At 38.8% G+C, this 23,538-nt stretch overlaps 1 protein-coding gene across 1 annotated transcript in view; it reads left to right on the top strand.

Annotated features, from left to right (window-relative positions):
* Positions 1-23,538, top strand: part of drp2 (dystrophin related protein 2) — a gene marked incomplete at its 5' end in the record, with an annotated part of 81,945 nt that overhangs the window by 9,622 nt on the left and 48,785 nt on the right. Inside the window, one exon of the mRNA XM_062425211.1 lies at positions 19,347-19,503. Within this exon, the coding sequence (XP_062281195.1) occupies positions 19,347-19,503 (157 nt within the window). The remainder of the gene's footprint in view (positions 1-19,346; positions 19,504-23,538) is intronic.

Raw genomic sequence — 23,538 nt, forward strand, 5'->3', positions numbered from 1 at the left:
TATAGACCTCTAAGGCGCTCAGCACAACATTTTCTTGAGGAGCTGAGCAAACTCTTATCTGCGATTTGTACAGACTTCGATTTTCTCTTAATAACTGGTTACTTCAACATCCACGTTGAAAATCCAAAGGATAATTATGTAAATAAACTTAATGCACTATTTGATACTTTTGGCCAATGTCTGCATGTGGTGGAGCTGACCCATTGTCAAGAACATACTCTGGACTAATCACCAAGGGTCTCCATATTTTAACACTGGTCTAGGACTTAACTCTCTTGTATTGTTTCTGTGTATTTTTTTTACTTGTTTGTTACATTCAATCTTAAAGTCCGACAAAAACTTATGGTTGTAAAGAAGAGGTTCTTATGTGACTATACGTCTGCTAATTTTAGACAAGCAATATCTACTACTTCAAGTGAAACATCTGACTCCATTAATGTTTAGTAAGTTCAATTTCAAAATACTGTATATTATAAATAACATTGCACCGGTAAAGCATAAGACAATCACTTATTACCAGAAAGCACCCTGGAGACATGATCCAATTGTAAGGCTAAGGAAGAAGAGAGTGCGGAAAAGCTTAATGCAAATGGAATTAAACCAAACTTCAAATACACTATGATATCTAAAAGGCATGCTCCACTCCTACAACAAGACCATTTTTACAAAGCAAAACAATTCTTTTTCTCCATTATCATAAACAAAATTAAAAACAATTCACACACTTTATTTGCTACAGTAGAGAGACTGACAGGTCTCGCCCCACCAATAGCTCCTTAATTTCTCTGAGCTGAGAAGTATAATGAATTTGCATCCTTTTTAAAAAATAAATAAAATAGATGGCATCAGACTTGAGATTAGCACAAGCCTGAACCAAACCTTCAACTTCCTAAGATAATTTGTTTTAATAGTTATTTAAACCATAGTGCAGCCTTTGATACTGGCGATCACAGTATACTTTTACACAGACTGAAAACTTTTTTTTACTGTTTTTCTGTAACAATTTTTAAAATGGATTACTTGGAGGACAGGGATGATTTTGTTGCTATTTGGAATTATAATTCAAAAGACGTGGCCTTGCCTTGTGATGTACTTTAAGGGTCAACTTTAAGGGCCTGTTCCTTTTTAACCTGTACATATTCCCAATTCGCTATATCATTCAGAACAATGTCCTTGTTTATTGTAGTTATGCTGATGACACTTTAATTTACACTGCAGTCCTATAGAGTCATTATTCAAATGCATAACTGGATGTCTCAAAATTTCTTGCAATTAAACTGGTGATTTTATTTGGCATCAAAGATGAGAGGCTCAGGGTTACTGCTGACTTACAGGACAAGGCAGTGTTTTAATCAGCTCTGACCAAAGTTGTAACAGTCATGCAAAAGCAATAACAAAATCAGCATATTATCACTTTAAAAACATAGCTAAAGTCAGGAACCTTATGACAAAACATGATTTGGAAAAATTGATATCTCCAATTGATTAACCTTCAAGCACCTGCAACTTATTCAAAATTCAGCTGCAAGAGTTCTCACCAAAACCAAAAGTACAGCCCACATCACCCCAGTTCTTAAATTTCCACAGTGTTTGCCAGTAAGCCACAGAATTGATTTTAAAGTCTGATTACTTATTTATAAATCTCTACATGGAGTTGGCCCTGAATATATGATATGCTTGAGTGATATAACCCTGTGAGACCTTTTAGATCACAGGGGAGTGGACTGCAAGTGGTGCCCACGGCAAAATCTAAACCTGGTGGTTTTAGTCATTATGCAGCACAGCTCTGGAGCCAACTGCCTGATGGTTTTAGGAATGCCCCAACAACCCAACTTTTAAATCCAGACTGAAAAAATTATTTCTACACATATTTGATCTTATATATTACTATTTCTTTATTGTGTTGTTTTAACTTCTCTGCACAACACCTTGAATCTATTTTTACATATGAAATGTGCTTTATCAATAAAACTGCCCGGCCTTGCATCAAAACGTTTTACCCACTATTTCCAGAATCCACCTCAACATCTCCTCCTTATGTCACAATCATAACGCTCTTTTATTACGTCAAGGCTCCCTCAGTAATTGAGCAGCTCACGCCCCTCCCCAAGCTTAACAGCCAGTAATCAGTGTGGAGTGGGGTCTTGACAGCACAAATGGGGAAAATTTGACCTGCATGACATTTAGTAAGTTAAAGGAGTGATTCAACATTTTGAAGATATGCTCACTTGCTTTCTTGCCGTTATTTAAATGCGAAGATCATCAATAACACTCTCGTGTCTATACGGTAAATCTGAAGCCACAACCAGGAACCAGTTAGCCACGTTTAGTGTAAAGATGGGAAACAAGGGGAAACAGTTATCTTGACTCTGTCCAAAGGAGAGAACAAAACTACCTACCACTTCACTATAAGTTAACTAATTATCACACTATATCTCATTTTTTAAATATGTGCAAAAACCTATTATCTTGGGACAGACTTTTTTGTAACTCATCTTTAGCCGAGTGTGTGTGTACCAGTGATGTGAGTAAGGCCTATTTCCACTGAACACCAACTGTACTCCACAATCTAACACACGGCAGGTTGTTGCTCTTAGTCAGTTGCAGGTATAAGTTAGCTTAGCTGTAACTTAACTGATTATAGTGTCAACCACACTGATGACAATATCACGCATTGTTATGGTTCAGCCTGTAGGGGAAGGGCCCACTGTTGTGCATTGCAGGGAATGCCCACTGAGGTTGGTGTGGGTGGCTCGGTGGCATGTTATGAATGTATTTGCTGCATGGCTCAGATAACTGCACAGAGCCAACCGCCCATGCTCAGCATCTGTCTGAGAGCAATGGGAGACCTCTGACTCTGTTTTTGTCTTCACCACAATGTCTCTGTATCTACTCACAAGTATATCAATCTATTAGTACCCCTCTGATTCAATGTCTTGTTTTTTTCTTCTCATTCTCTATCCCATTCAGTCTTAGCTCTTTCTCTTTTTCTGCTGCTATTTTTTTTTTTACACATCCTCCTGTATATATCCATCCTCTGCCTTTGAATATCTCTGTATCCTCCTTTCTTTGCTAGTGCCTTCTAGAGACAGTCGAGGCTCAGTGCAATGCCCTTTGGTGGTTCTCTGCCCCACTTTCCCCATATCATCTGCAGGCAAGCTACAGTACACTGCCTGCAGGACAAATTCAGCTCCAATTACATGTTAATAATAATTCTATTGTTCGAGGTCAAGAGTGAAAAGCAGGTGCTGCTACAGGGGATAGTGATGCAATGGCAGGAGTGTGTGGGCCATCGGGTGGATTGAGTCATCAATCATTCAGTCGCTTCAAGGAATGGATTTTGCTTTCACTGCTTGCATGAGAATCATTTAGAGATTCTGGGTTTTATTTCAGTATAAGAAAAAGGATCCAGATATTGTGTATACATTTGTTTAGTGTTACTGTATTTCTCCATAATACTGATGAATGTGATTTGAGCTGTTTGGCCAAGTGTTGCAAACCTGACCCACATTTCAGATTTTTGATTTTACCCGATGTTCCATTTGTTAGCAAGTGACATTTGTTGGCATGTTAATCAATTAATTCAGCCGCACAGTCATTAATTCAGGCCTCACACAAAGCTCCATTCTTTTTTCTTTGAACGACTTCCATTTATGTCACTTGTATCTTGCTGGATAAAGGCTGGTGAATGATGTTTTAATAAAGAATGAATCACAACTTCAAGACTTGTACCTGTACGATGGATGGCAAATCTGGTGTTTCAGAGTTGGTTCCAATTGCCAGGGCTGCTGAAAACAACTCTGACTCACTTTAATGATAAAACAAACCAGTGGAGAATTAGGAGCCCCATGAGTAATTTAATTAATTTACACTGTCTGTGTGTGTGTGTGTGTGTGTGTGTGTGTGTGTGTGTGTGTGTGTGTGTGTGTGTCTGTGTGTGTGTGTGTGTGTGTGTGTGTGTGTGTGTGTGTGGTGTGTATGTGTGTGCGTGCAGAGCCTGAAATTAAACAAGTAAAGCTGTGACGAGAGCACTGAACTGTGCCTACTCACCAATCATCTGGTGCAGAACAAATCAGAGGTGGTCTCGCACAGATTAGGGACAATGTTGGACTTTTTTTGGACTGCTACAGTGTCTGTTTGACGAGCAGGAGAAGATAATCAGGTTTTGTGCACAGGCATGCTGAATGGTTTATATGGAGAAAATCAAATCCCCAAAGGAGTGAAAACAAACATGCTTCAAAAACAATGAGGGCTTCAGGATTGCAGACACGCTTTGTGCATTAGCACGCACCTGCGTGGATGTGCAAGGGATACAAGTCAATTGAAAGCCCTGATAAATACGTTTTTAGATCACAGAGGTGAAGTGTATTTAGAAACATCATTGACAAATTTGAGTTGAAAAATCTGCTTTTGGGTGTTTGTCAACTGATCATAACTTCATTGTTGTTAATTGGCTTGGACGTATACACTTAAAAAAAACAAAACGTAAAAACATTCTGATCTGATGAAGACATGGTGTCAAAATGTGATGTATTTTTTTGTCAGGATCTATTCTGGGCAGGCTCCTTTGTTTCTTCCTGCCGTTTTTACAAACATCACTATAAAGAGAGTTGCCTGGTGTTAGTCAAGGTATTAAAACATTACAATCAGTTTGAGGGGTTAAAGCTAGTTCCAATCTTGTATTTCATTTGTTTGTACCCCTACCTATACACATACACCCACACATAGACACACTCAGACATAGTCACTTTGATCGTCAACTCCTGGTACTGAAAATAAAATGTTTTGGCTTGTCAGAAAGTCACAGAACATTTGACTTTATTATTATCACATATTTACCTGGACCTATGTTAAACTTTATGTGCTAAGGACTTCCCCTTCAACAAAAGAAAATGAAGGAAAAAAAGTGTGTAAGAAGTGGTTGTTAGATATTTCACTCATCATATGTCATTCATCTCTTGTCCAGCTGCAGTTTTCAAATCGCCTTTGCAAACAACCTATTCCTTTTCTGCTTTCCTCAGCACTTTGTTTCTCTGCCTCTGTCACCTCTGTTTAGGGGGGACTGTCACTGCATGCTAAGCCTCATTTATACATCTTCAATAACCTTGGCCAAACACAGCTAATTGACCTGTCAGAGTTAAGTATATATGGTGTCTAATGCAAATAACAGTTGAAAGTAGGTTTGAAAAGATTACATAAGAACTGAAGATTTCAGGAGAAGTTGCAGCATACTGACAACAAAACCTCAAATATAGCATCTGTGCCCTTCTGTGCTAATTAACGGATTAATTTGAAGGAATTATAAATAAAGCAGTCATACAGCATAACTATAGTATCAGGCAAAAAGGCAACTACTGAGTGACACACCTACACAATGATATCTGAATGTCTAACATAGTATGTTTGTTATACTCACTCTTGGCAGGATTTCTTATAGTAATATTTGTAAGAATAACTACAGAAGCCGATCATTTTATTAATGCCATTATCTTAAGATCACAATGTAATTATTTTGTTACCTCTGGAAGACAAGCTTTGTTATCTTGAGATAAATAGATAATCAAACATGAGAAAACAAAATGTTGTTACTTCTCGTTGCTTATAATGTTCATCAGAGATGAGGAGTGCCATGCCAGCTCACACAAATGTGGCGACTGATTTAAGATGAGAATGTCAGATTAAGGAGTATCCATTATTATTACCAGCACCGTTATTAATGAAAGCTGTCTCATGGCCAAATGATTGATTTACTCCTGGTCATAATATTATGGGATGTTTCATGTAGGAGAACTACAAAACAATACCTTTCAGGCATTTTCATTGTATTAGACTTAATGAGAAAAAGGAGATAAAAGGAAAGTGGGATGGAAAGAGGGAATAAGAACCAACATATAACAGGTTTGAATTTGTGTCCAAGAGCCAGCTGAAGGCTTCTTGTGCTTGATAGTTGAAGAGGAGAAAACAGGAATGAACAAATGAGCTGTCAATTTTCATCTGGACACCTCCCATTTTTCTACGACATCGGCACTTAGGAGTTGCATGAAGCAATGTCAAGCTATTTATAACATACAGGCTAAGCAATATATATCATATTATCACCCTAACAACAGCTGTACTTATGCAGTTTCAAAAAGTAATATAATAAAAGTTCCCAAAGAGGCACATTTAGGATTTTTCCCCCTTTTTGACAATTGATATCGGCAACCCATCTCAAAGCACACTTTTGCTACAATCTGTAATTTAACAAATAAAACAAAATTGACCATATGTCATGAATATAGTCTATGACAAAATGAGATGCTGTCATCATGCTGCCTAATGTGTCTGAAATTGGACAATAATTAACAGCCCTCTATTGATAGTCAGACACCCGACATTGTGTTCACAGCTGATCTGATGCAATTCATCAGGCTTAACAGTCAGTATTTCATGTTACCAACGTATTTAAACGTTCATTCACTGCTATTGTCAGGCTGTCAAAAGCAGCATGCCTGCACCCTATTGGAGCAGACCCAGAGTGACCAATTAGCTAAGTCATAATAACTTTTTTGCCTTGACAACATTTTAAACAAAAACAGCATAGCACAGCAGCTTTAAGCAGCTAATAGAATAGAATAGCATGTCCTACCTTCGTAGGTGAGAAGAAATCTTATCGGTGCAGTCTTCTCTGCCATCCTGACGATTATTGTATCCAAAGTCATAAGAATGTATTTTTATGTAGTCATAAGCATGAACACTTCAAGATGGTCTTCTGATGTAGTGCTCCATAATCTAGTCTTTGAATTAATTTTAAAGTTTAAAAGCTGTGTGTAACGTAGATGGTCAGGAGGAATTTGTATCCCTGTCCAAAAAGGTGGTAGGTATCAGTCCATCAATTGTATTTACGGAGTACTTTGGTAGTGGCATACTGGGCAGCTTTTGCATGATGAGCAAGACTTACTCACCAGATCCTATTCTTTTTCACCTTGTCCCAACTCAGTGCGAAAAAGAATTGATGGCAGGGTCCTCAGTGTGAAAAATCCCCTGTGGCCTAGGTCCACTGTTAACACTGTCACTACATGAACTAGTATCACCTGCTGGGAGATTGTCATGCATCATTCACGCATCCTTTGCAGTGGCCTCCTCTTCTTGCCTCTGCTCTCTACTGGACTAGGCTTGCTAACAGGAGTTTGTGTGGTGGTGGCATTGGTATTTTTTAATAAATGTGTTAACTTAAAACATTTTGCAGCATTCGCCTGGAGATTATTCTACACCAGCTTTTTGCTTTTTGGGAACTTTATCCACTTGTGTAGGCTAGCTGGATGGATACATCCACTTGAAGGGGTTGGGGAGAGGACAATGGAAGCACTTTCTGCACCTGCCAGTAAAGTCTGATAACAGCTGCAGCACATTCCTGTAGAGCGCAAGGAACATCCACTGCTTAGATTGTTTTGTACAAGAATGCCCACTTTTTCTACCTCTCTACTTAGCATCCTTTTTCCAATGCAACAACTTTTCTGCTGATGTATTTCTCTGCAAAATATATAAATAAATTACATCAAATTTTTTATACAAGACAGAAGTTTATTTAAATATTTTCAGTGTAATTAACAAACGTGATTGGTGGGCAACATACACTACAGACACACACACACACGTACATATACATGCTGGACTGACCTCCAAGCTAGTCGGTGAACACCTGGATTTGAGCAAGTTTCTCAAAGTTATCTAAAAGTTATCTGCTCTGCTTGCCCTTTTCCTGCCATGATCTGGATAAGCAGATGGATGGATCTTATTATGTGACTTAATCATGAGGAATATCAACTATTTTACTTCATTAATCACAGACAATGATATTGTATGATGAGGAGTCACGGCATTAGCATAGAGACTGAAATGAAAATCTCAGTTGCTCAATTTGTTCTTGTTTCCAGAAGTTAAAAGTTGCAAGTTATCCAGGAAAGGCTGATGTAAGCAAATCAGATATACAATGGACACGTAAATATTGCAAATTTCTGCCATTAATACTACATAAATGTCATACTGTCACGAAGGTCTGGAAATATTTCTAAACTGAAACTCATATCTTCATCATTACAATTTTGGCAAATCTGTGCGTGTCCACATCCGTAATAGGAAGCTTCATATTAAAGACTAGCAGTGTTAATAGTTAACAATCCCAGGCTGTTAAAAGATTGTTTGTCACAGTAAGCAGGCACTAAGAAAGCACAGACACAATCTATGTACTTCTGAAACATTGAAATGAAATGGGCAGCACACCAGTCTCTGATGTAGTTTAAGAAATTCTTTACTCATGTGCCAGAGTTTTGAACCTGAAGTTTAACAGAATCAATGTATAATGTAAGGATTGTCTTGTTGAGGATGGAAATTGTATGGGTCTTCGAAATACTGTGAAAATATTGGCATTGCTATTGTTCAAAAACCCAAAAAGCTCCATCACTAATGTATGAGCCATAATTATCTACTTATCTACTACTGAGCCACATACTCAGCTCAATAACTATAGAGCACTACAATGTGAAACCACTTTAAAATCTGTACCTGAAGCAGGACATAAATGCAACATATAAATCCATCTCAGACCCTCAAAAGCCCCACTCCACCTCCAGCCCCACCCCCTTTTTTGTATATGTTGGTGTACTGTAGGTATCAGATGTTTCCATCTTTTGTGTAAATTATTTAGACTATATTAAATCGAGGGAAAATTTAGATTTGGATCGAAACCTCAGTTATACTGTTGAAATGGAAAATAACTTGAACATGCCATTTTTCCATCTTCCATCTACCACACTGAGATAGGTTACAGCTAAATGAAGCTCATTCTCAACTCACTCAATAAAAAAAAAAGTAGTTGAACGTGTTTACAATGTGCATCTTTTCATGGATTCCTTCAAAACTTTCACACCAAACTATCAGATGATGCAGTGTGCTTGTGTGGAGGCAGGGGTGGGAATGCTTCTTGTGTAGATTTCCAGTAAGAGTGTGGGAAACTGAGCCTGAGAGGGCATTTCCAGTTAAATTTTCCGAGAAGTACTCTGCTCCAATGAGTTCCTGGTGATCTTTGTAGAGGAGATCATGGAAAGTAGGAAAAGCTGCTGTGGGGGGCAATGATGTGTCCTAGTCTCTTTATGAAGTGTGGGTAATCCAGTGCAGTGTTCATTGGCTTTCTTGCAGGTGTTGCTTGTATTTCACCTTGTATGGCTTTTTGGATATGTGGTATCCAACAACTTTGACAGGAGTTTGTACACTCTATCAAGACAGTTGCTCAAAAGCACAAAGGTGCTGTATATTACAGAGACTAGCCTACATCATCTTTTGTGACATGACTTTTTTTTCAGACTTTGTTTTAGAGGTAGTTGATTTTAAACTAAAGTGAGTCAGTGACAGTTAAAAGGATAACTTTAAAAGCCTGAGTTACAACAATGAAGGACACAGTTGTAACGATTTGTATTTCATTAGGTTATAAAATGTCTGGTAACACCAAACCAGAAATATGTTCATTTATAAGAATTGTCAAATATGTAACTAGGTTCTTGATCCTATAAATGTTTTGCTACCAGCATTACATTACTAGCATCCACAGTTGAAATGCTTGCTAGCTACACTTTGCTAATATCAAGTTGTTACAAATGTCTTATGTTAATGTAACATGAAGCAATTGTTAGTTTGCTCCACTTGTTCTCATACATACAACCAAATGCATAGCCGCTGATTTAAACCGTCTCGAATGAACCGGAAAATACAGCAGTCGAGATGGGTCGACTGTACCAGTCAGTGATGTTACTGGGGACGAACAAAGGCAGTCAGTAGCTACTAGGCATTCCCTTTCTATGTAAACCAATGATCTACATGTGCGTTCCTGATGCACATGAACAACCCGCCGCAGCTGCAATCAGACCTGTCTCACACCTGCCTTACAGTATAGGTAGCCTATTGACAATTGAGATTGTGTAACCCCCAATCAGATGGGTGGTTCTAATATCAAGTGGGCTGTGTCCAGCAGGTCGTAAATTATATCCCACATTGCTGGCCTTGGTATTTGCCAGAGTTGCCAATTCAAGCCTTGCTCCACCTTACCTCATTATCTTGAGAAATAACCCTTTTGTTTTCTCAATATAATGAGATAAATTAACTTGTTATTTTGAGATGACAGCTTTAACAAAATAATTGTAAGCATGGCTGTTCTTGGCTTCTGTAAAGTATCTTAATAATTTAATAATAATAATGATGCTTCTCATTTTGTTTTTGTTTTTATTAGAAAGACACTTTATCATGAGAGGTGGTAGCTTGAGCCATTATGGTCACAGAGTGAGAGAGAGTCGGGTCCAGCTGATTTACCTGCAGTACAATTAATGATCTGTGCATTAGTGAGCCAGTGTGATCAATGATCAGTCAATGAGCAGCATTGTCAGCCCTGATACCCTAAACAAATCACCTCAGCAAATCTTTTCAGTGAGTAAATAGTTTGATTCTACTTGGGAAATATCTACAGTAAATAAATAATATGCCTTTGTTTTCTCTCAAGAAGTTGGAAGTGTTTTACTCCAGTCAGCCGCTCATTGAGTTGCTCTTCTAGGCAAAATAAGCCACAGATAGTGAACATATTGTATAACTTTGCTTTGGAAAGTTGATTTTATATTCAGCTAATTTGCACAAATTTAAATACATTCATTTACACATTGTACAAATGATAATGCCTGCTTTTCTATACTAATATAATGAGAAAATATTGGTGATTAATATATCTGACAAGTCACAAAAAACCTGACTGCATGCATCAGTAAATGTTTGCTGACAACATATTTCAATTTTCTTCCAAAATATCTGATTTTGCAGTTCAATATCTACTCACAGTGACTACAACATTATTAGAGCTTTTCATGGTTTTGTGTCGGCACTGGCAGGCCTTAGTTAGTCCATCAAGGGAGTGATTATCATTATTTTTGTCACCACAAACTAATGTAATATCTTGGACACGGGAATGTACTTTGACTGCTCAGCAGAAGATGAGCAGCTGAGCCAGCAACCAGAAACAACAGCAACCCTACAATACATCCCATCTCAGGCTGTAGCTGGACTCTGAGCTGAATGTTAGGCTGAAATGGTGACAACAGTGGATATTGTTTACAAAATAATAACACACAGAATGACTTTACTTTTACTACTTTACCTATGCCATGTTGTCATGCATGATAGATATGTCTGGATCAAGCACAATCCAGTTTTGATTAAAGATGCTTTGCAACTACGCCTAGTGGCAGAATGGGTTGACCCAATTGACACGTATGACGACAATGAGTCCCTGTTCTCAATCACTCAGTATGGTATTTTTATATTGTAATCCGATAGATTAGCTGCATTAGGAAACACTGACTTGATACAATAATTCTGCAAATTCTCTTGCATATAAAAAGTGATAAATATGTAGCCCTACATCCCCATGCACACATCATGCAGGCAATAAAAATCAACAATGATTCTGATGCAAATTTCTGACTCTGAATATACACAAAAACATGTACACGATGAACCTGAGACATTTTATTAGTTTTATTGTCACCGCACTCACATGCTTTTAGGAGCGGAGTGGGATTGTCTTTGACAATTTCAGTCGATGTCTCGCTCATATTTCTCATCCTTTATTATTGTCAAGTGTCCCCACTTGCCACAAAACCTTACCTTCTCTACTACTTGCTAGGCTTACATCACTACATTTATGTCATATACTGTACTAATGGGTTCTTTGAGCGTGTGTCACTGAACAAAAGAAGAGAAAAAAGCCTTGTGTGTACACATCTGTGCTTGTTCATCCCATTTTCTGTTCATCTTCTGTATGTGTCTACATTTGCATTCGACAGAGCTATTTAAATTTACAAGATTTATTCACTTCTTTACAGACCAGGGCAGGGTGTTTGATGCAGGCACATGATGAATGAATGCTTCTAGCAAAACATGAACAGTTTAGCCAGACACACAGCCAGCATGTCTCCTCTTACTGTATACACTGTTAGTATCTGGTTATACATTACAGAAGAGTTTAAGATGCTATATCTGCAAATAATTTTCTGAGTGATGATGTGAAAGTGCGCATGATTCAAGTATGTGGGTTAATTATAGCAGTGAGTCACTCTGATACAGAGGAGGATGAGCTTGTTCTTCTTAAGTAGGTTTAATTTCTGTTCTTAAAGCGACACTTGATTTCTTATTTCAAATGACAGCATTGTACTTGTTATGCTCTGGAAAAAGGAATCCCTTTTACTCTAATTGAGAGCTGGTAAATTAGTTTTATATATCCAAATTATTCTGGTGTCAGGTGTGGACACATTTGCCTTGACAGAAAGTGAAAAAATGAAACTTGAAATTTGAGAGTTTATCACCATGAAAAGAAAGCTGGATTCATCAGTGTTAGATCATGTGCCTCTCATACTCAATTGCAGTGTAAAGTTTAGTGTGAAAACCTGCAGCTAGGGTTGGTAAATTTAGTGGTATTGATATATGTGATATATTTAATAACTGATTAACCTAATTTTTTTTACTTGTACTGCCATTTGAAGGCATCACCATGCTGCGTATCTGTAAAGAATTTATTACAGGAGTATATTCCCTGTGGTCATCAGCTGCTGTATATCTTCAAATGTATTTCCAGTTATGGGAAACCCCCAGTGGCTAGTCTGCTCTTGTCACTCATCAAATGTGTGCCCCACAAATCTTAGTAGGATGGCTGTTGGAATAGACGCTTTAGGCAATGCATCAGTAAAACTCCTCCACAAGAGAAGTCCCGGAAAGCATCACACACACAACACACTCCACCCCTGCAGTGTACAAAAAAAGGAAGCGCAAAGAGAAAAAAAAACAAAGGAAAGGCTGGACATGCTGTGTGCAGTTTACAGATATCATGCCACATGATTTATTAACACTGAACTTTCCATTTCGTCGTACCACACCATGTTGTTGCCAGCAGCATGGGGAAAGAGGGGCCCTCAAGTTTTTACTACTTTACAACTTGTCTTGCCCAAACATTGAACTCCGTCTTTCATGTGTATCTCAAAATGAGCACCAATATTGTCTTTTCCTGGCAATGGTGGTAAATTGCCATACATTAGTGGTGAGAGGATGATGCAAGCAGAGCGCAGATCAGAACAACACAACACAAAAACGACAAGATGTGAAGATGAGGGTGAACATGGAATTATTCTTTGGACTCAAACACTTCAAAACGTTACACTTTTTGTAGCGGCTTCATGATAAAAGCTCTCCAGTGATTCACTGGCGGAAAGCTTTTAATGTGAAGTAGCTTCAGGAAGTGTTTTGTTTGCATTAAAAACAATTCTCCCAACTGCAGTGGAAATATAAATTACTAAAGTTATTTACGCTATATGGTGTAGTACAAAGTCAAGACATTGTCATATGTAGAGCAACAACCTAGCAATAAACTGAAAATGGCCTCATGTTCCTGTGTCTGCCTTACAAAGAACTACTCTCCAGAGACTGAAAACTTGATCGCTTTTTATTACTCTTTGGAACCGTTTCTTAACAAACTAATTGCAGGAACACATCACCCAGTGCAATGGTGTGGATCATTTCCGTGTTTTTAATAGGTTCTGGACAACTGTGGAGGTCTATGGCACAGATAAATAGGACATATCAGGCTTTGGATGCACACGCAATATTTGTAAGTAGATCATTTCATTGTTAGTTTAGCACTACACATGAGATTAGTTGACAATAGGAATAATATAAAAAATTGTCCGCCATGTCCTTTAACTTGCATTTTATTTATGCTCAACACATCCATGGTTGAGATTTTGAATGCACCTCCTCACGGGGTGATTAGGAGTTGAGCTGAATCTGAATACGGTAGCATAAACAGTGGGTTTTTACAAATATTTATTTCTTACAAATATTTTTAAAAATGATTTGTTTTCAGGGAGAAAAAAACATGTCAAATAACGGGGCACAGGTGGGATTCGTACCATAAGGAGAAAACATCCCTGTCTCCATTTCTCTTCTCTCCTCTCCTCCCCTCCGCTCTCCTCTCTGTCTCTGTGTCATAGGTGTATAAATAGCTGCAGGTCTGTGTGTCTGGCAGAGCTGAGCCTTGTGGCTTAGCTTTGTGAGGTGGTAAGGACAGTTGCGTGTGGTCCGGGAGACCAGGGTTTGAGACCCAGTGTGGGAACCCTCCTTTGCTACAACAGTTTATTGAAGATGACATATTTACATACTTTTATCACAAAATTAGAAGTGTAATAAAATCAAAAACAGAATTGTTACGCCTGTTTCCACTTTTATTCAAATACAAATACAAATTATGGGCTCTCTGGACATCCCTAGTGGTGACACAAAGGATACAATTCCACCACAGTACAACACAACACAGCTGAGCCCTGTTTCAAATCAGTTTGACTTATTTATGTTTAAATACATTGCCAAACCCCTTCCATCATGACTTCTTCCCAAACTAGATAGTCTGCCTGAACCTGAGCCAGATCTACTGTAGAGTGACAACATAACACAGGAAATGTGTTGCGTCTCAAACTACTTTAATTTAAGACTTTTTCAGTGTGGCATCTCTTGAGATTTTAGAGAAGTATACATATACACACCTTTGAATATGCTCATACCCTTTCAACTAAATGCAGTACCGGTGTGTCAACATGGCCCATCACACACCCTCGCACTTGTTTTGCCAGCTCTGGCAACATCTCTGCAATTGAGTGAGAAAGAGACAGAAGGAGAGAGAGTGGAAGAAAAGATATAGGAATGGGGATGTGCTCAAATCCTCTCTGGGCCCTGAGGCAACATACCAGCTAGCTCCTCTCTCCTAAAACAGCAGAAACACACCGCTCCAATCTCCTTTGCATTAATTAATCATCAAACTGAGCGCTAAGCTTCTCTCAGTAATCTCTGACTGATTGGGGAGTTGGATTTCTATTTGACCATGTTATTTACTTTGGATGTTAACTGTCAGGAAATATGAGGCTACAACCGTAATTAGCATGCAACAGAGTTGTCTAACTGTGAGTGCACTGAGTTACACTGAATACAAAACTCAGGGTTTGCTAAACTGCAACACAGTTTTATATTTACACACAAAACAATGCAATGCCACCAAATGAGATGAGCTGATAATAGTTCAGTGTTGCTCTCAAGGGCGCATGGCTGTTGATTGTAGCCTCGTCTGTTGCATGAACCTGTGTACACAGATCTTTTTAATAACAAAGGTTGGTCTTTAATGTGGGGCCACATAGTTTATCTCTTGTGAATCCTTTGCATGGCGCTAATGCAGGAAATGAAAAGATCCAGGAAGTGTATTACAATACTGTTGTCTCTGATGCCAACAGACGACTCTGTATGTTGAGTGTGTCTGATGTCGAGGGCAAACACAATAAGCAGTCTGCCATGCACCCAAGTCACAGAGCATCCCATCAGTCCATTCTTATCGATTATCGTTGGCGTTGTCATCAAGCCTGTTGGCTGTTATTGAGCAGACTGCGATAGGGACACACACATTAACCCTCTCACACACAAACACAACATCACAAATCGTGTCTCATAATTGTGCCTTTTTTAATTCTCTGACAGATACACATCCTCTTGCCAAGGAGATATTCTAAATTAACACCAAAGGAAACCTAAAGAAATAAGCCTACCTTTTAATAAATTAAAGGCATAAGTCATCCTCTGACACAACCTTATTCTTTAGTCTGGTGATTCTGTACTCTTATTATTGTCAACAAATCCTATAAAAAGGCCACAACCAACAGTGAAAAGATACTAATGAGTATCATCTGTGTTTTTAATATCTGATCCCTCTGTGCCATTAAACTATACATATCAATGAGCCATGTTATTACACTGAGGTGACTTGTTACTTCATCACAATTAACATTGGCACTGTAGATTATATAGAGTCCTCATGTGCTGTACTCAGAGAACAGAAAAAAATCGCTCTTTCCTCCAGCTGAGAAATTGTTAAAGCTTTTTTAACTAATTGTAGCGGAAAAGGTATATCATGAACTGTTTTTGAGGATTTATGTCCTCAGTAAAAGAACACATGTAGTTGAGGCTGAGCTCCTTAGATAAAATATCTGAGAGCACTTAAATATGGACTGATGTTGATTTGGACTTTTCATGGGATTTGCTGATATCAGCTGCATGCTTAATCTTAACCCTCAGACTAAACTGAACCTAAACCAAATTCTAACTGCAAATCTAACCTAACCCCTTACCTTAGTGACTAGCTGGTGAACCTAGATGAACATTTAGTTTCTAAAGAGCCATTTTTCCCTCAGGAGTTGGTGAAGATCAAAACAGAGCTCAAATGAGAGTAAACATGTACTTGCATTCACCAGATGGCCAGAAACACAACTTTAAATGAATGATAATGCTGCTCTGTATTATGTCTAGATGAATAAATATGAAACTGCTAACACATTTTTACATCAACTTTAGAAGGTGATCAAATGTGAAGGTTGTGCTTACAGCTTATTGCTCTTGCTCCAAAAGAAACCATCAGTAAAGATAGAAGCAGGGCTGCAACTGATGCAAATGATTATTTACATCATCAGTTAGCCTCGATTAATCTTTTAGGTTGTGTTGTTACAGTTTTGCAATTTTCTGCAGCTCAAGGAAATCTGTTAAAACGTCCTGCTTTATCTGTCCAACAGGACAAAACTCAAAGATCTTTAGTTCACTGTCATATATGACACACAAAAGCAGCAAATCTTAAATTCAGAAAATTTAAAAAGCAAAGTTTTTGCATTTTTGTTTGAAAAATGACTAAAAGCTGTATAGATTATCAAAGTAGTTGCAGAATAATTGTCTGTCAGTTGACTAATGGCTTCTGCTCGAGAGAGAGAGAGAGAGAGAGAGAGAGAGAGAGAGAGAGAGAGAGAGAAGTACAAGGTCCTTTTATGACTACATTTCTGTTCACAAAAACACTCGAAATCCCTGGTATCTCCTCATCGAGTGCAGCTGAACTTGGCCCATAAATAGCACTTAAATTAATATCATGAATTGTTCACTGGAGATGAAAAACTGAAGCTTCAGTGTGCCTACTAGACTGGCAAACCTTTACCCTGGTCCCCCTATATCTTAGCGGGCAGGAGCCGTTCTGGCAGCACCCGTCATGTGACGACGATTCCATTACAGCACAGGCAGCGCTCTATTTGTCTCACTCTCTGTGTGTGTAATGGAAGCAATGTGCTGTAAGCTGTGTGTGTGTGTGTGTGTGTGTGTGTGTGTGTGTGTGTGTGTGTGTGTATTTGTGCATGTTCCTGTATGTGAATAGGATATCTGCTTTGTGGTTTGAAACGTTTTATGGCCTCTCTGCAAAAGTGCCAGGGTCATTCTTTGATGGATGCCCTTACATAAACGTATTTGAGGCCCAGGTTCTCTCTGATTTTAGTTAGAAACCTCTATCCATTCATGCTCAGTGTGTGTGTATGTGTTCTTTCGTTTATGTGTGTATTCAGGCCTGAACTAAGAGCCTGTTTTGCTGGAGCCACGGAAAAACAGTTCCTCTCTGATTCAATTACCACAGCAATCTGAGCTGTATGTGCAACATCAGGCTAGGGGGACAGCACGGTCTGCTTCACACAGGTTTCTTGACACAGGGTTGAACAAAGAGGCCTGTCAATTCTGAAATGTGCACTTACAAGCTTGATTTCACCTTTCCGTATTTTTCCCCTTAAAGTCTCAAAGCTTTTCCCACATGCCACCCTGCAACAGGCATCCCTGTAGTGATACCCAATCCCTCATGTGTCAGAACTCATCAGTACCAAATTCAGTGTGCAGGAAATTGCCTTACAGTTCTTTTTCAGTCGCTAACGTGACATTGCTGATGGTCCCCTGCTAACACTGAAGGTGAGAGATAATGGATGAACATGTTGGACTCATCATTTGGTAGTACATATGTCAACCCTGTGTTTTGTAGAAATGCATCAGTGTCATTATTATGTACAACTATATTCAGAAAGCTTAAAAAGTGTTTCTGTAATTTCACTTTCACTGTCATCTGAATATCAGTCCAATTACACTTTTTGCAATGTTCCCCCTCATTAATAGTTGCGAGCAGTGACACTTAGACTGTCTGTTTCTTTTTCTGACTCTTGCTCTCACTCCCACTCATCATCTCTGATGTGACAGTGCTGGCAAATTTTGACGTGCAGGAATAATGATATTTGAGTGCTGGCTTCTGGTGTGTAATTGAAACACTGGGATGCTTTCACACCGCCCCTCAACCCCCACCCTTCTAGTGCCAGCTGTGCCACTGATTCAGGAGCAGTGGTTCCCTTAGATATATCTCATGCTACTGGCAGGTGGCAAGCAGAAAGATTCACACTGTTATTTGTTCCTGGTTTAATGCAGCAAACCTGTTAGTCTGTGTTTCAACTTGTCTTGCCTTGCTTATGCCAAGATATATATATTCTCTGTGCTTGTTTTGCTGTGACTGACTCCATAGTGATTTATCATTATTGTAGGTTTTGCAACAATGGTTACATTATGTCCTGTACTCTATTCTTTAATAATTTCCCCAGAGTTTTGCTGTTGTGCTTTTGATTTTGGAAAGGCAATAAAAAAGACATCTATCATCCTACTACAGCCCCAAACACACAACTTTTGCATGTGGAGAAATCCGAATCTTGACAGACATGTGGGGTGCCTAACAACGGTTGTTAAGCCACGATTTAACAATCACTATTTGATGGAGGACTTCAGCGAACAGTCAGTTATCGTATTTTATTTCATATTTGATTATCACTTTTTCACCATACTCTGCTTGTTCAAAAATTATATTTGCATTACTGAAGGACACCTTTTAGATACAGAATTGTCTAGAGTGATATAATGAAACATTTCATTTCTATATGACTCACTTCAGACATATTTGAAGTGCTTACCTTCTCATAATGGTCTCCTCAAGGCCCTGCCAAAGGTGTTTGACTTGAGCATATCTGGTACGTGATGTAGCTACCCAAATTGAGAAAAGTTTATACTAAAGGCAGCTAAAGTGAATGAATTGTATTACACACCCAAATTATACATTAAAATGAAAATACCTGTTTTGTTCTACTCATTGAACAATTCACTGACCTACCAGTCGTTTTTTCTGGCACAGATGACTACTTGCAGAGCTTACAGAAACCTGTTCATCATTAGTGGATGGCAATTAAAGTTTTCATTTGTATATAACGAATTTTTGGATGTTAACAAATCTAATAATGTGTTGACATTCTGGATAGTGGAAGGCATTGACCAAATGTCATCTGCAGTATTTGGTTGGTTTATTGGAGAACTGTTTGCTTAACTAATCGTGTGTGTGTTTGTGTGTGTGTTGGCAGGGTGCGGCTAGAGGCCTTCTCTGACAACAGCGGGAAGCTGCAGCTCTCTCTGCAGGAGATCATAGAATGGCTGACAGCCAAGGACGAAGAGCTGTCGGAACAGCTGCCGATAGGAGGCGACGTGGGGGCCGTCCAACACCAGAGGGAGTTCCACCAGGTAATTTGCACAATAATACCTTCTCAGTGCAAATAATACACATCCTGTGCACGTATTGATGGGATAGTGTCTTTATTCTGCTCAAGGGGAAATTAATTTCCACAGTATATACTGCTTATACGATACTCCCTCAAGACAAAGTTGCATCTATAGATCCATACTAAACACACACATACACAGATAGAGTGTGTAGTTTTATACAGATATAAATAGATAGGGTATTATCTTTTGTGGCTGTGTGGCAGAGGAGAGTTCCCTTTTCCACTTTTAAGTTCTATATCTGTGTCCTTATGGGAGCAGTGTGAAAAATGGATTGGGGGTATGCCCAGGGTCATGTGCAATGATCTGTGCAATGCATGTGATGGCTCTGTCATTGGTATTTGACAGGCTGGGAGTTGGGAGGCCAATGATTTTGTAGGCAGTGTGTGTAATGTGGGTACATTTGTTCTTGTTGGAGACAGTTGATCTGGTGAACATGTGAAGCAGTAGGATTATAAATATATACTTTTGTAGAGCGACAATAAATGGTGAGGAACAAGCTTGTCTGCAGATGTCAGATGTCAGAGAAATTGATCAAAGTTTAGTTTACTATCCAGTCTAAGTCAATAGATGCTTGAAACAACTGCCACTAATATCATTGAATGTTGAGCTCTACATACTACAGTGTGGCAAATATATCTTTGCTGCAAATGACCCATGTTCTTTGTGCTAGTTGTCTTATCACAACTATATCAAAATGCACACTTTTGAGCAATTCTGAAGGATTTGAATTAAATCCCTTTCTAAACTCTACTCAATCCACATACTGCATTTAATTTTACTCCGAAATACTTCACATTATACAGCAGAAGATAAAGAGGCTCTAACTAACTTTTCACTGTATTCGAAAAGCGTTGACACTCTTTTGATTAGATGAAACAATAAGGCAATGAGCAGTTTTTATTTGACAAGACATTCAACTAAAAGTCAAAAGACTGCTTCTCTCACAGTCTAGCATTTGGCAATCCAATTATTTATTTAACGCCCTCATTTAACCAGGCATGTTGACTACATTCTTATTCACAGCTGTGGCCTGGGGGATTAGTTGCAGCAGGGTAAAAGGCTACACATACAGCACACAAACACCCAATTTGGACAGTACAACCATCATTTTTAAATTATTCAGTGAATCTTAGGTAAATAAACACCTCAACCCACTTCATGGGCCCCATTTTAACGATCTATAGCACACGGCGTGAATCGCGTGGCGCAATTGCCTTTGGGGCGTGTCCAAAAGCCATTTTAACGGCAGAAAAATGGTCAATGCACCAGGCGCATGGTCCAAAAGGGTTGGACTTAAGTCCTCTCATTAATCATAGGCGTGTTTTGGGCGTAACATGCGGTTAACCAATCAGAGTGTCATCTCCCATTCCCTTTAATATCCAGGAGCGCTGTCACTTTGGCGGCTTGCTATTATATTGTTTATTATAGCAGCGCATTTTTTCAAGCAACGTGTTTCAAGAATAAAACGTGAGGTACATTTGCACAGTAGTGGAAGGCTCATTCTCATTTAATCTGTTATTTTTACAATTAATGAAATCTGATAAATATGATGACTAACCAATATGATATTTTTTTAATGTGTTGATGTAATAGGCTATTTTTATTTTATTTATTTATTTATTTTTTGCATGTTTGTGTGCGTATCAAGCACAGTGTATGCGCGCTGCACACCGCTTATGTAGGAGCATATTAAAATCTTAATAATGTGCCCTTAAAATAACAGTGAAATATGCGCCAGTGACTTCAGATGTGTTTTTTTTGTGTCAGTAGTGCAATCACTTTCCACTTCCTCAAAATAGCAACACGCCACCAATGCACCTGACCACACCTCATTTTGAGACCAACACGCCTATGGGCGCACAGACCAGTGCAAATGCCTTTGCTATTTAGACAACGTGGGCTCATGGCGAGAAAATGACAACTGCGTTGGGGCAAATTAACAAAGAAAACATGCGTTGCACCCGCCATCCACTGTGCGCCGACCGCATGATGGGGCCCTATATGTCTTTGTGAGGTTTTAATGGTTTGTGTAGCACTGACCGGTTCTGTGTGCTGAATAATAAAAAAACAAATAATAAAAAAAAAATCTTTAAAGCCTCACTGCACACCAAATACTAAACAGATAGGTGAAACTGTAATGTTTTCATTACCCAATGGTACGCTCATAGGATTGGTAGCTATTTCCACAATTTATATTTTCAACATTAAAGTTTAATGCTGACGGGGACATCAGTTACAGTTGCTGACGGCAGAATGAAATACCTCCTCCTCCCCCTTTCACATAATTCCTGCATGGCTCAGTGATTTGAACTGGCCTTGAATTCCCTTCAAGGGCTTGTGTAGATATAAGGGCGCACAAACTCCCAGGCTCACAAACTCAGACTGAGACATTATTGATCATGGCACAAATCAGTGCTTGTTTGTCTTTCCAATACATATTTTCATCCTCATATTGATGCCAGAAAAGAAGGGCTTTGTTTAAATCCTACATGCATAATTTGACTCGGTTGTCAACTGATTCTGTATCAGGGGACACATGTAAGAGCTTGAGGGAAAGGAGTGCATTAGGAATGTCGATGAATGTTTAACTGTCAGTGATAGAGAGCAAATTCAATTCATATCACACAGCAGGATACAGCTCTACACATACAGGTGTTTTAACTTATTTTGCCTAATGAGACCTCTTAGGACAGTGCTGGCATGTACAGACTGATCTCCCTCACTCCAGTAAGCCTTTTTCATGGAAGATATTTTAACATGTCTCAGTAATAGAAGCACAGGTGTAAATTATAAAATGAATGTCTGAATTCCATTTAGCTGCTTTGGTTTCAGGGCCTTGGTACTGTGGATGTTGGCTCACTGTCACACTGTCCTTGCTTAATTTAATAGAAAGGAGCCACTGTTAGCGTTATTTATAACACCTGTGATTTTTCTATTATGGCAAGTCAAACTCTCTGTTGTGAAATGAAGCATATTAGTTGTTTTGCAAGTTCATAGTTGTTATAAGAATGTCTGGCAAGTTCGGTACCTGGCGTGTCTCAAGCACATTCATTTCCTAACATAAACTGTGTTTGGAAGAGAAAGCTGGCTGGCAGTTGGTTGTGTGGGGCTTACCTTTCGTTCAGCAACAATGGTGAGCTCATCCAAGAGCTCCCCACAAGTGGCTAGCCCAGACAGCGTTAGGGTTGATAAAGTTTTTGTTGGTGGTGCTTGGTCCAAAATGAAATAAAGCTGGAGAAAGTCAACTTTCAGTTCCCCAGTCTAAAGACAAAGTTGCTCTGGTGTTTGGTCTCTCACGGTTGTTCAACACCAAAATCACATCTGGTCAAATCTGGGCTACCTGGTTAATTGATAAGCACCCCCACTACCAATTAGTCAAAAAGAAAGAAGGAACTGCTTACACAATGACTGAAGAGTGAACTGCTCAACCTAACAACAGTCAAGTCAGATATCGATCTTTCCCAGAGTGATACAGAAAGTTGTCCATCAGGATACTGTAAATTAATGTATCTATCCAGTGTAGCTAATTTTATTGTGATGCCAAAACTATTCAGGAACAATTCAGACAAACTTCTTGTGTCGTAATCATTGATTCTCCGTAGAAATGGCTCATATCAATTAGTTTATTCTAATTAGTAATTAAAAAACACCTATACAGTATAAACACCTCTGTGTACAAACTTTTAACCAGTATTCAGTGGCCCATATCTCATTTGCTGTGTGTCTTTCCATCTGTCGCCCATCTTCAGTAGCCACTAAAGAAAACAGGAGAATGAGCTGCTCCTGTCTTACTGGGCTGCTCTGTGTCTCTTTAAAGGCCCTGAACACCCACACATGTGTTTTCAGTCATTATGGCTGATTGAAGTTGCAGTCAGATTGAAATCCACCTGGCGAAATGAACTTATGTGGTGTGCCCAAAAGTAGGTAGTTGTAAAAGAGGCTGTTGTAAAAATAAACTGTGGGAGTTATCATGGCTTGTGTGCTAATGACATT

The sequence above is a fragment of the Scomber scombrus genome, chromosome 9 (genome assembly GCF_963691925.1).
Source record: "Scomber scombrus chromosome 9, fScoSco1.1, whole genome shotgun sequence".
Lineage (NCBI taxonomy): Eukaryota > Metazoa > Chordata > Actinopteri > Scombriformes > Scombridae > Scomber > Scomber scombrus.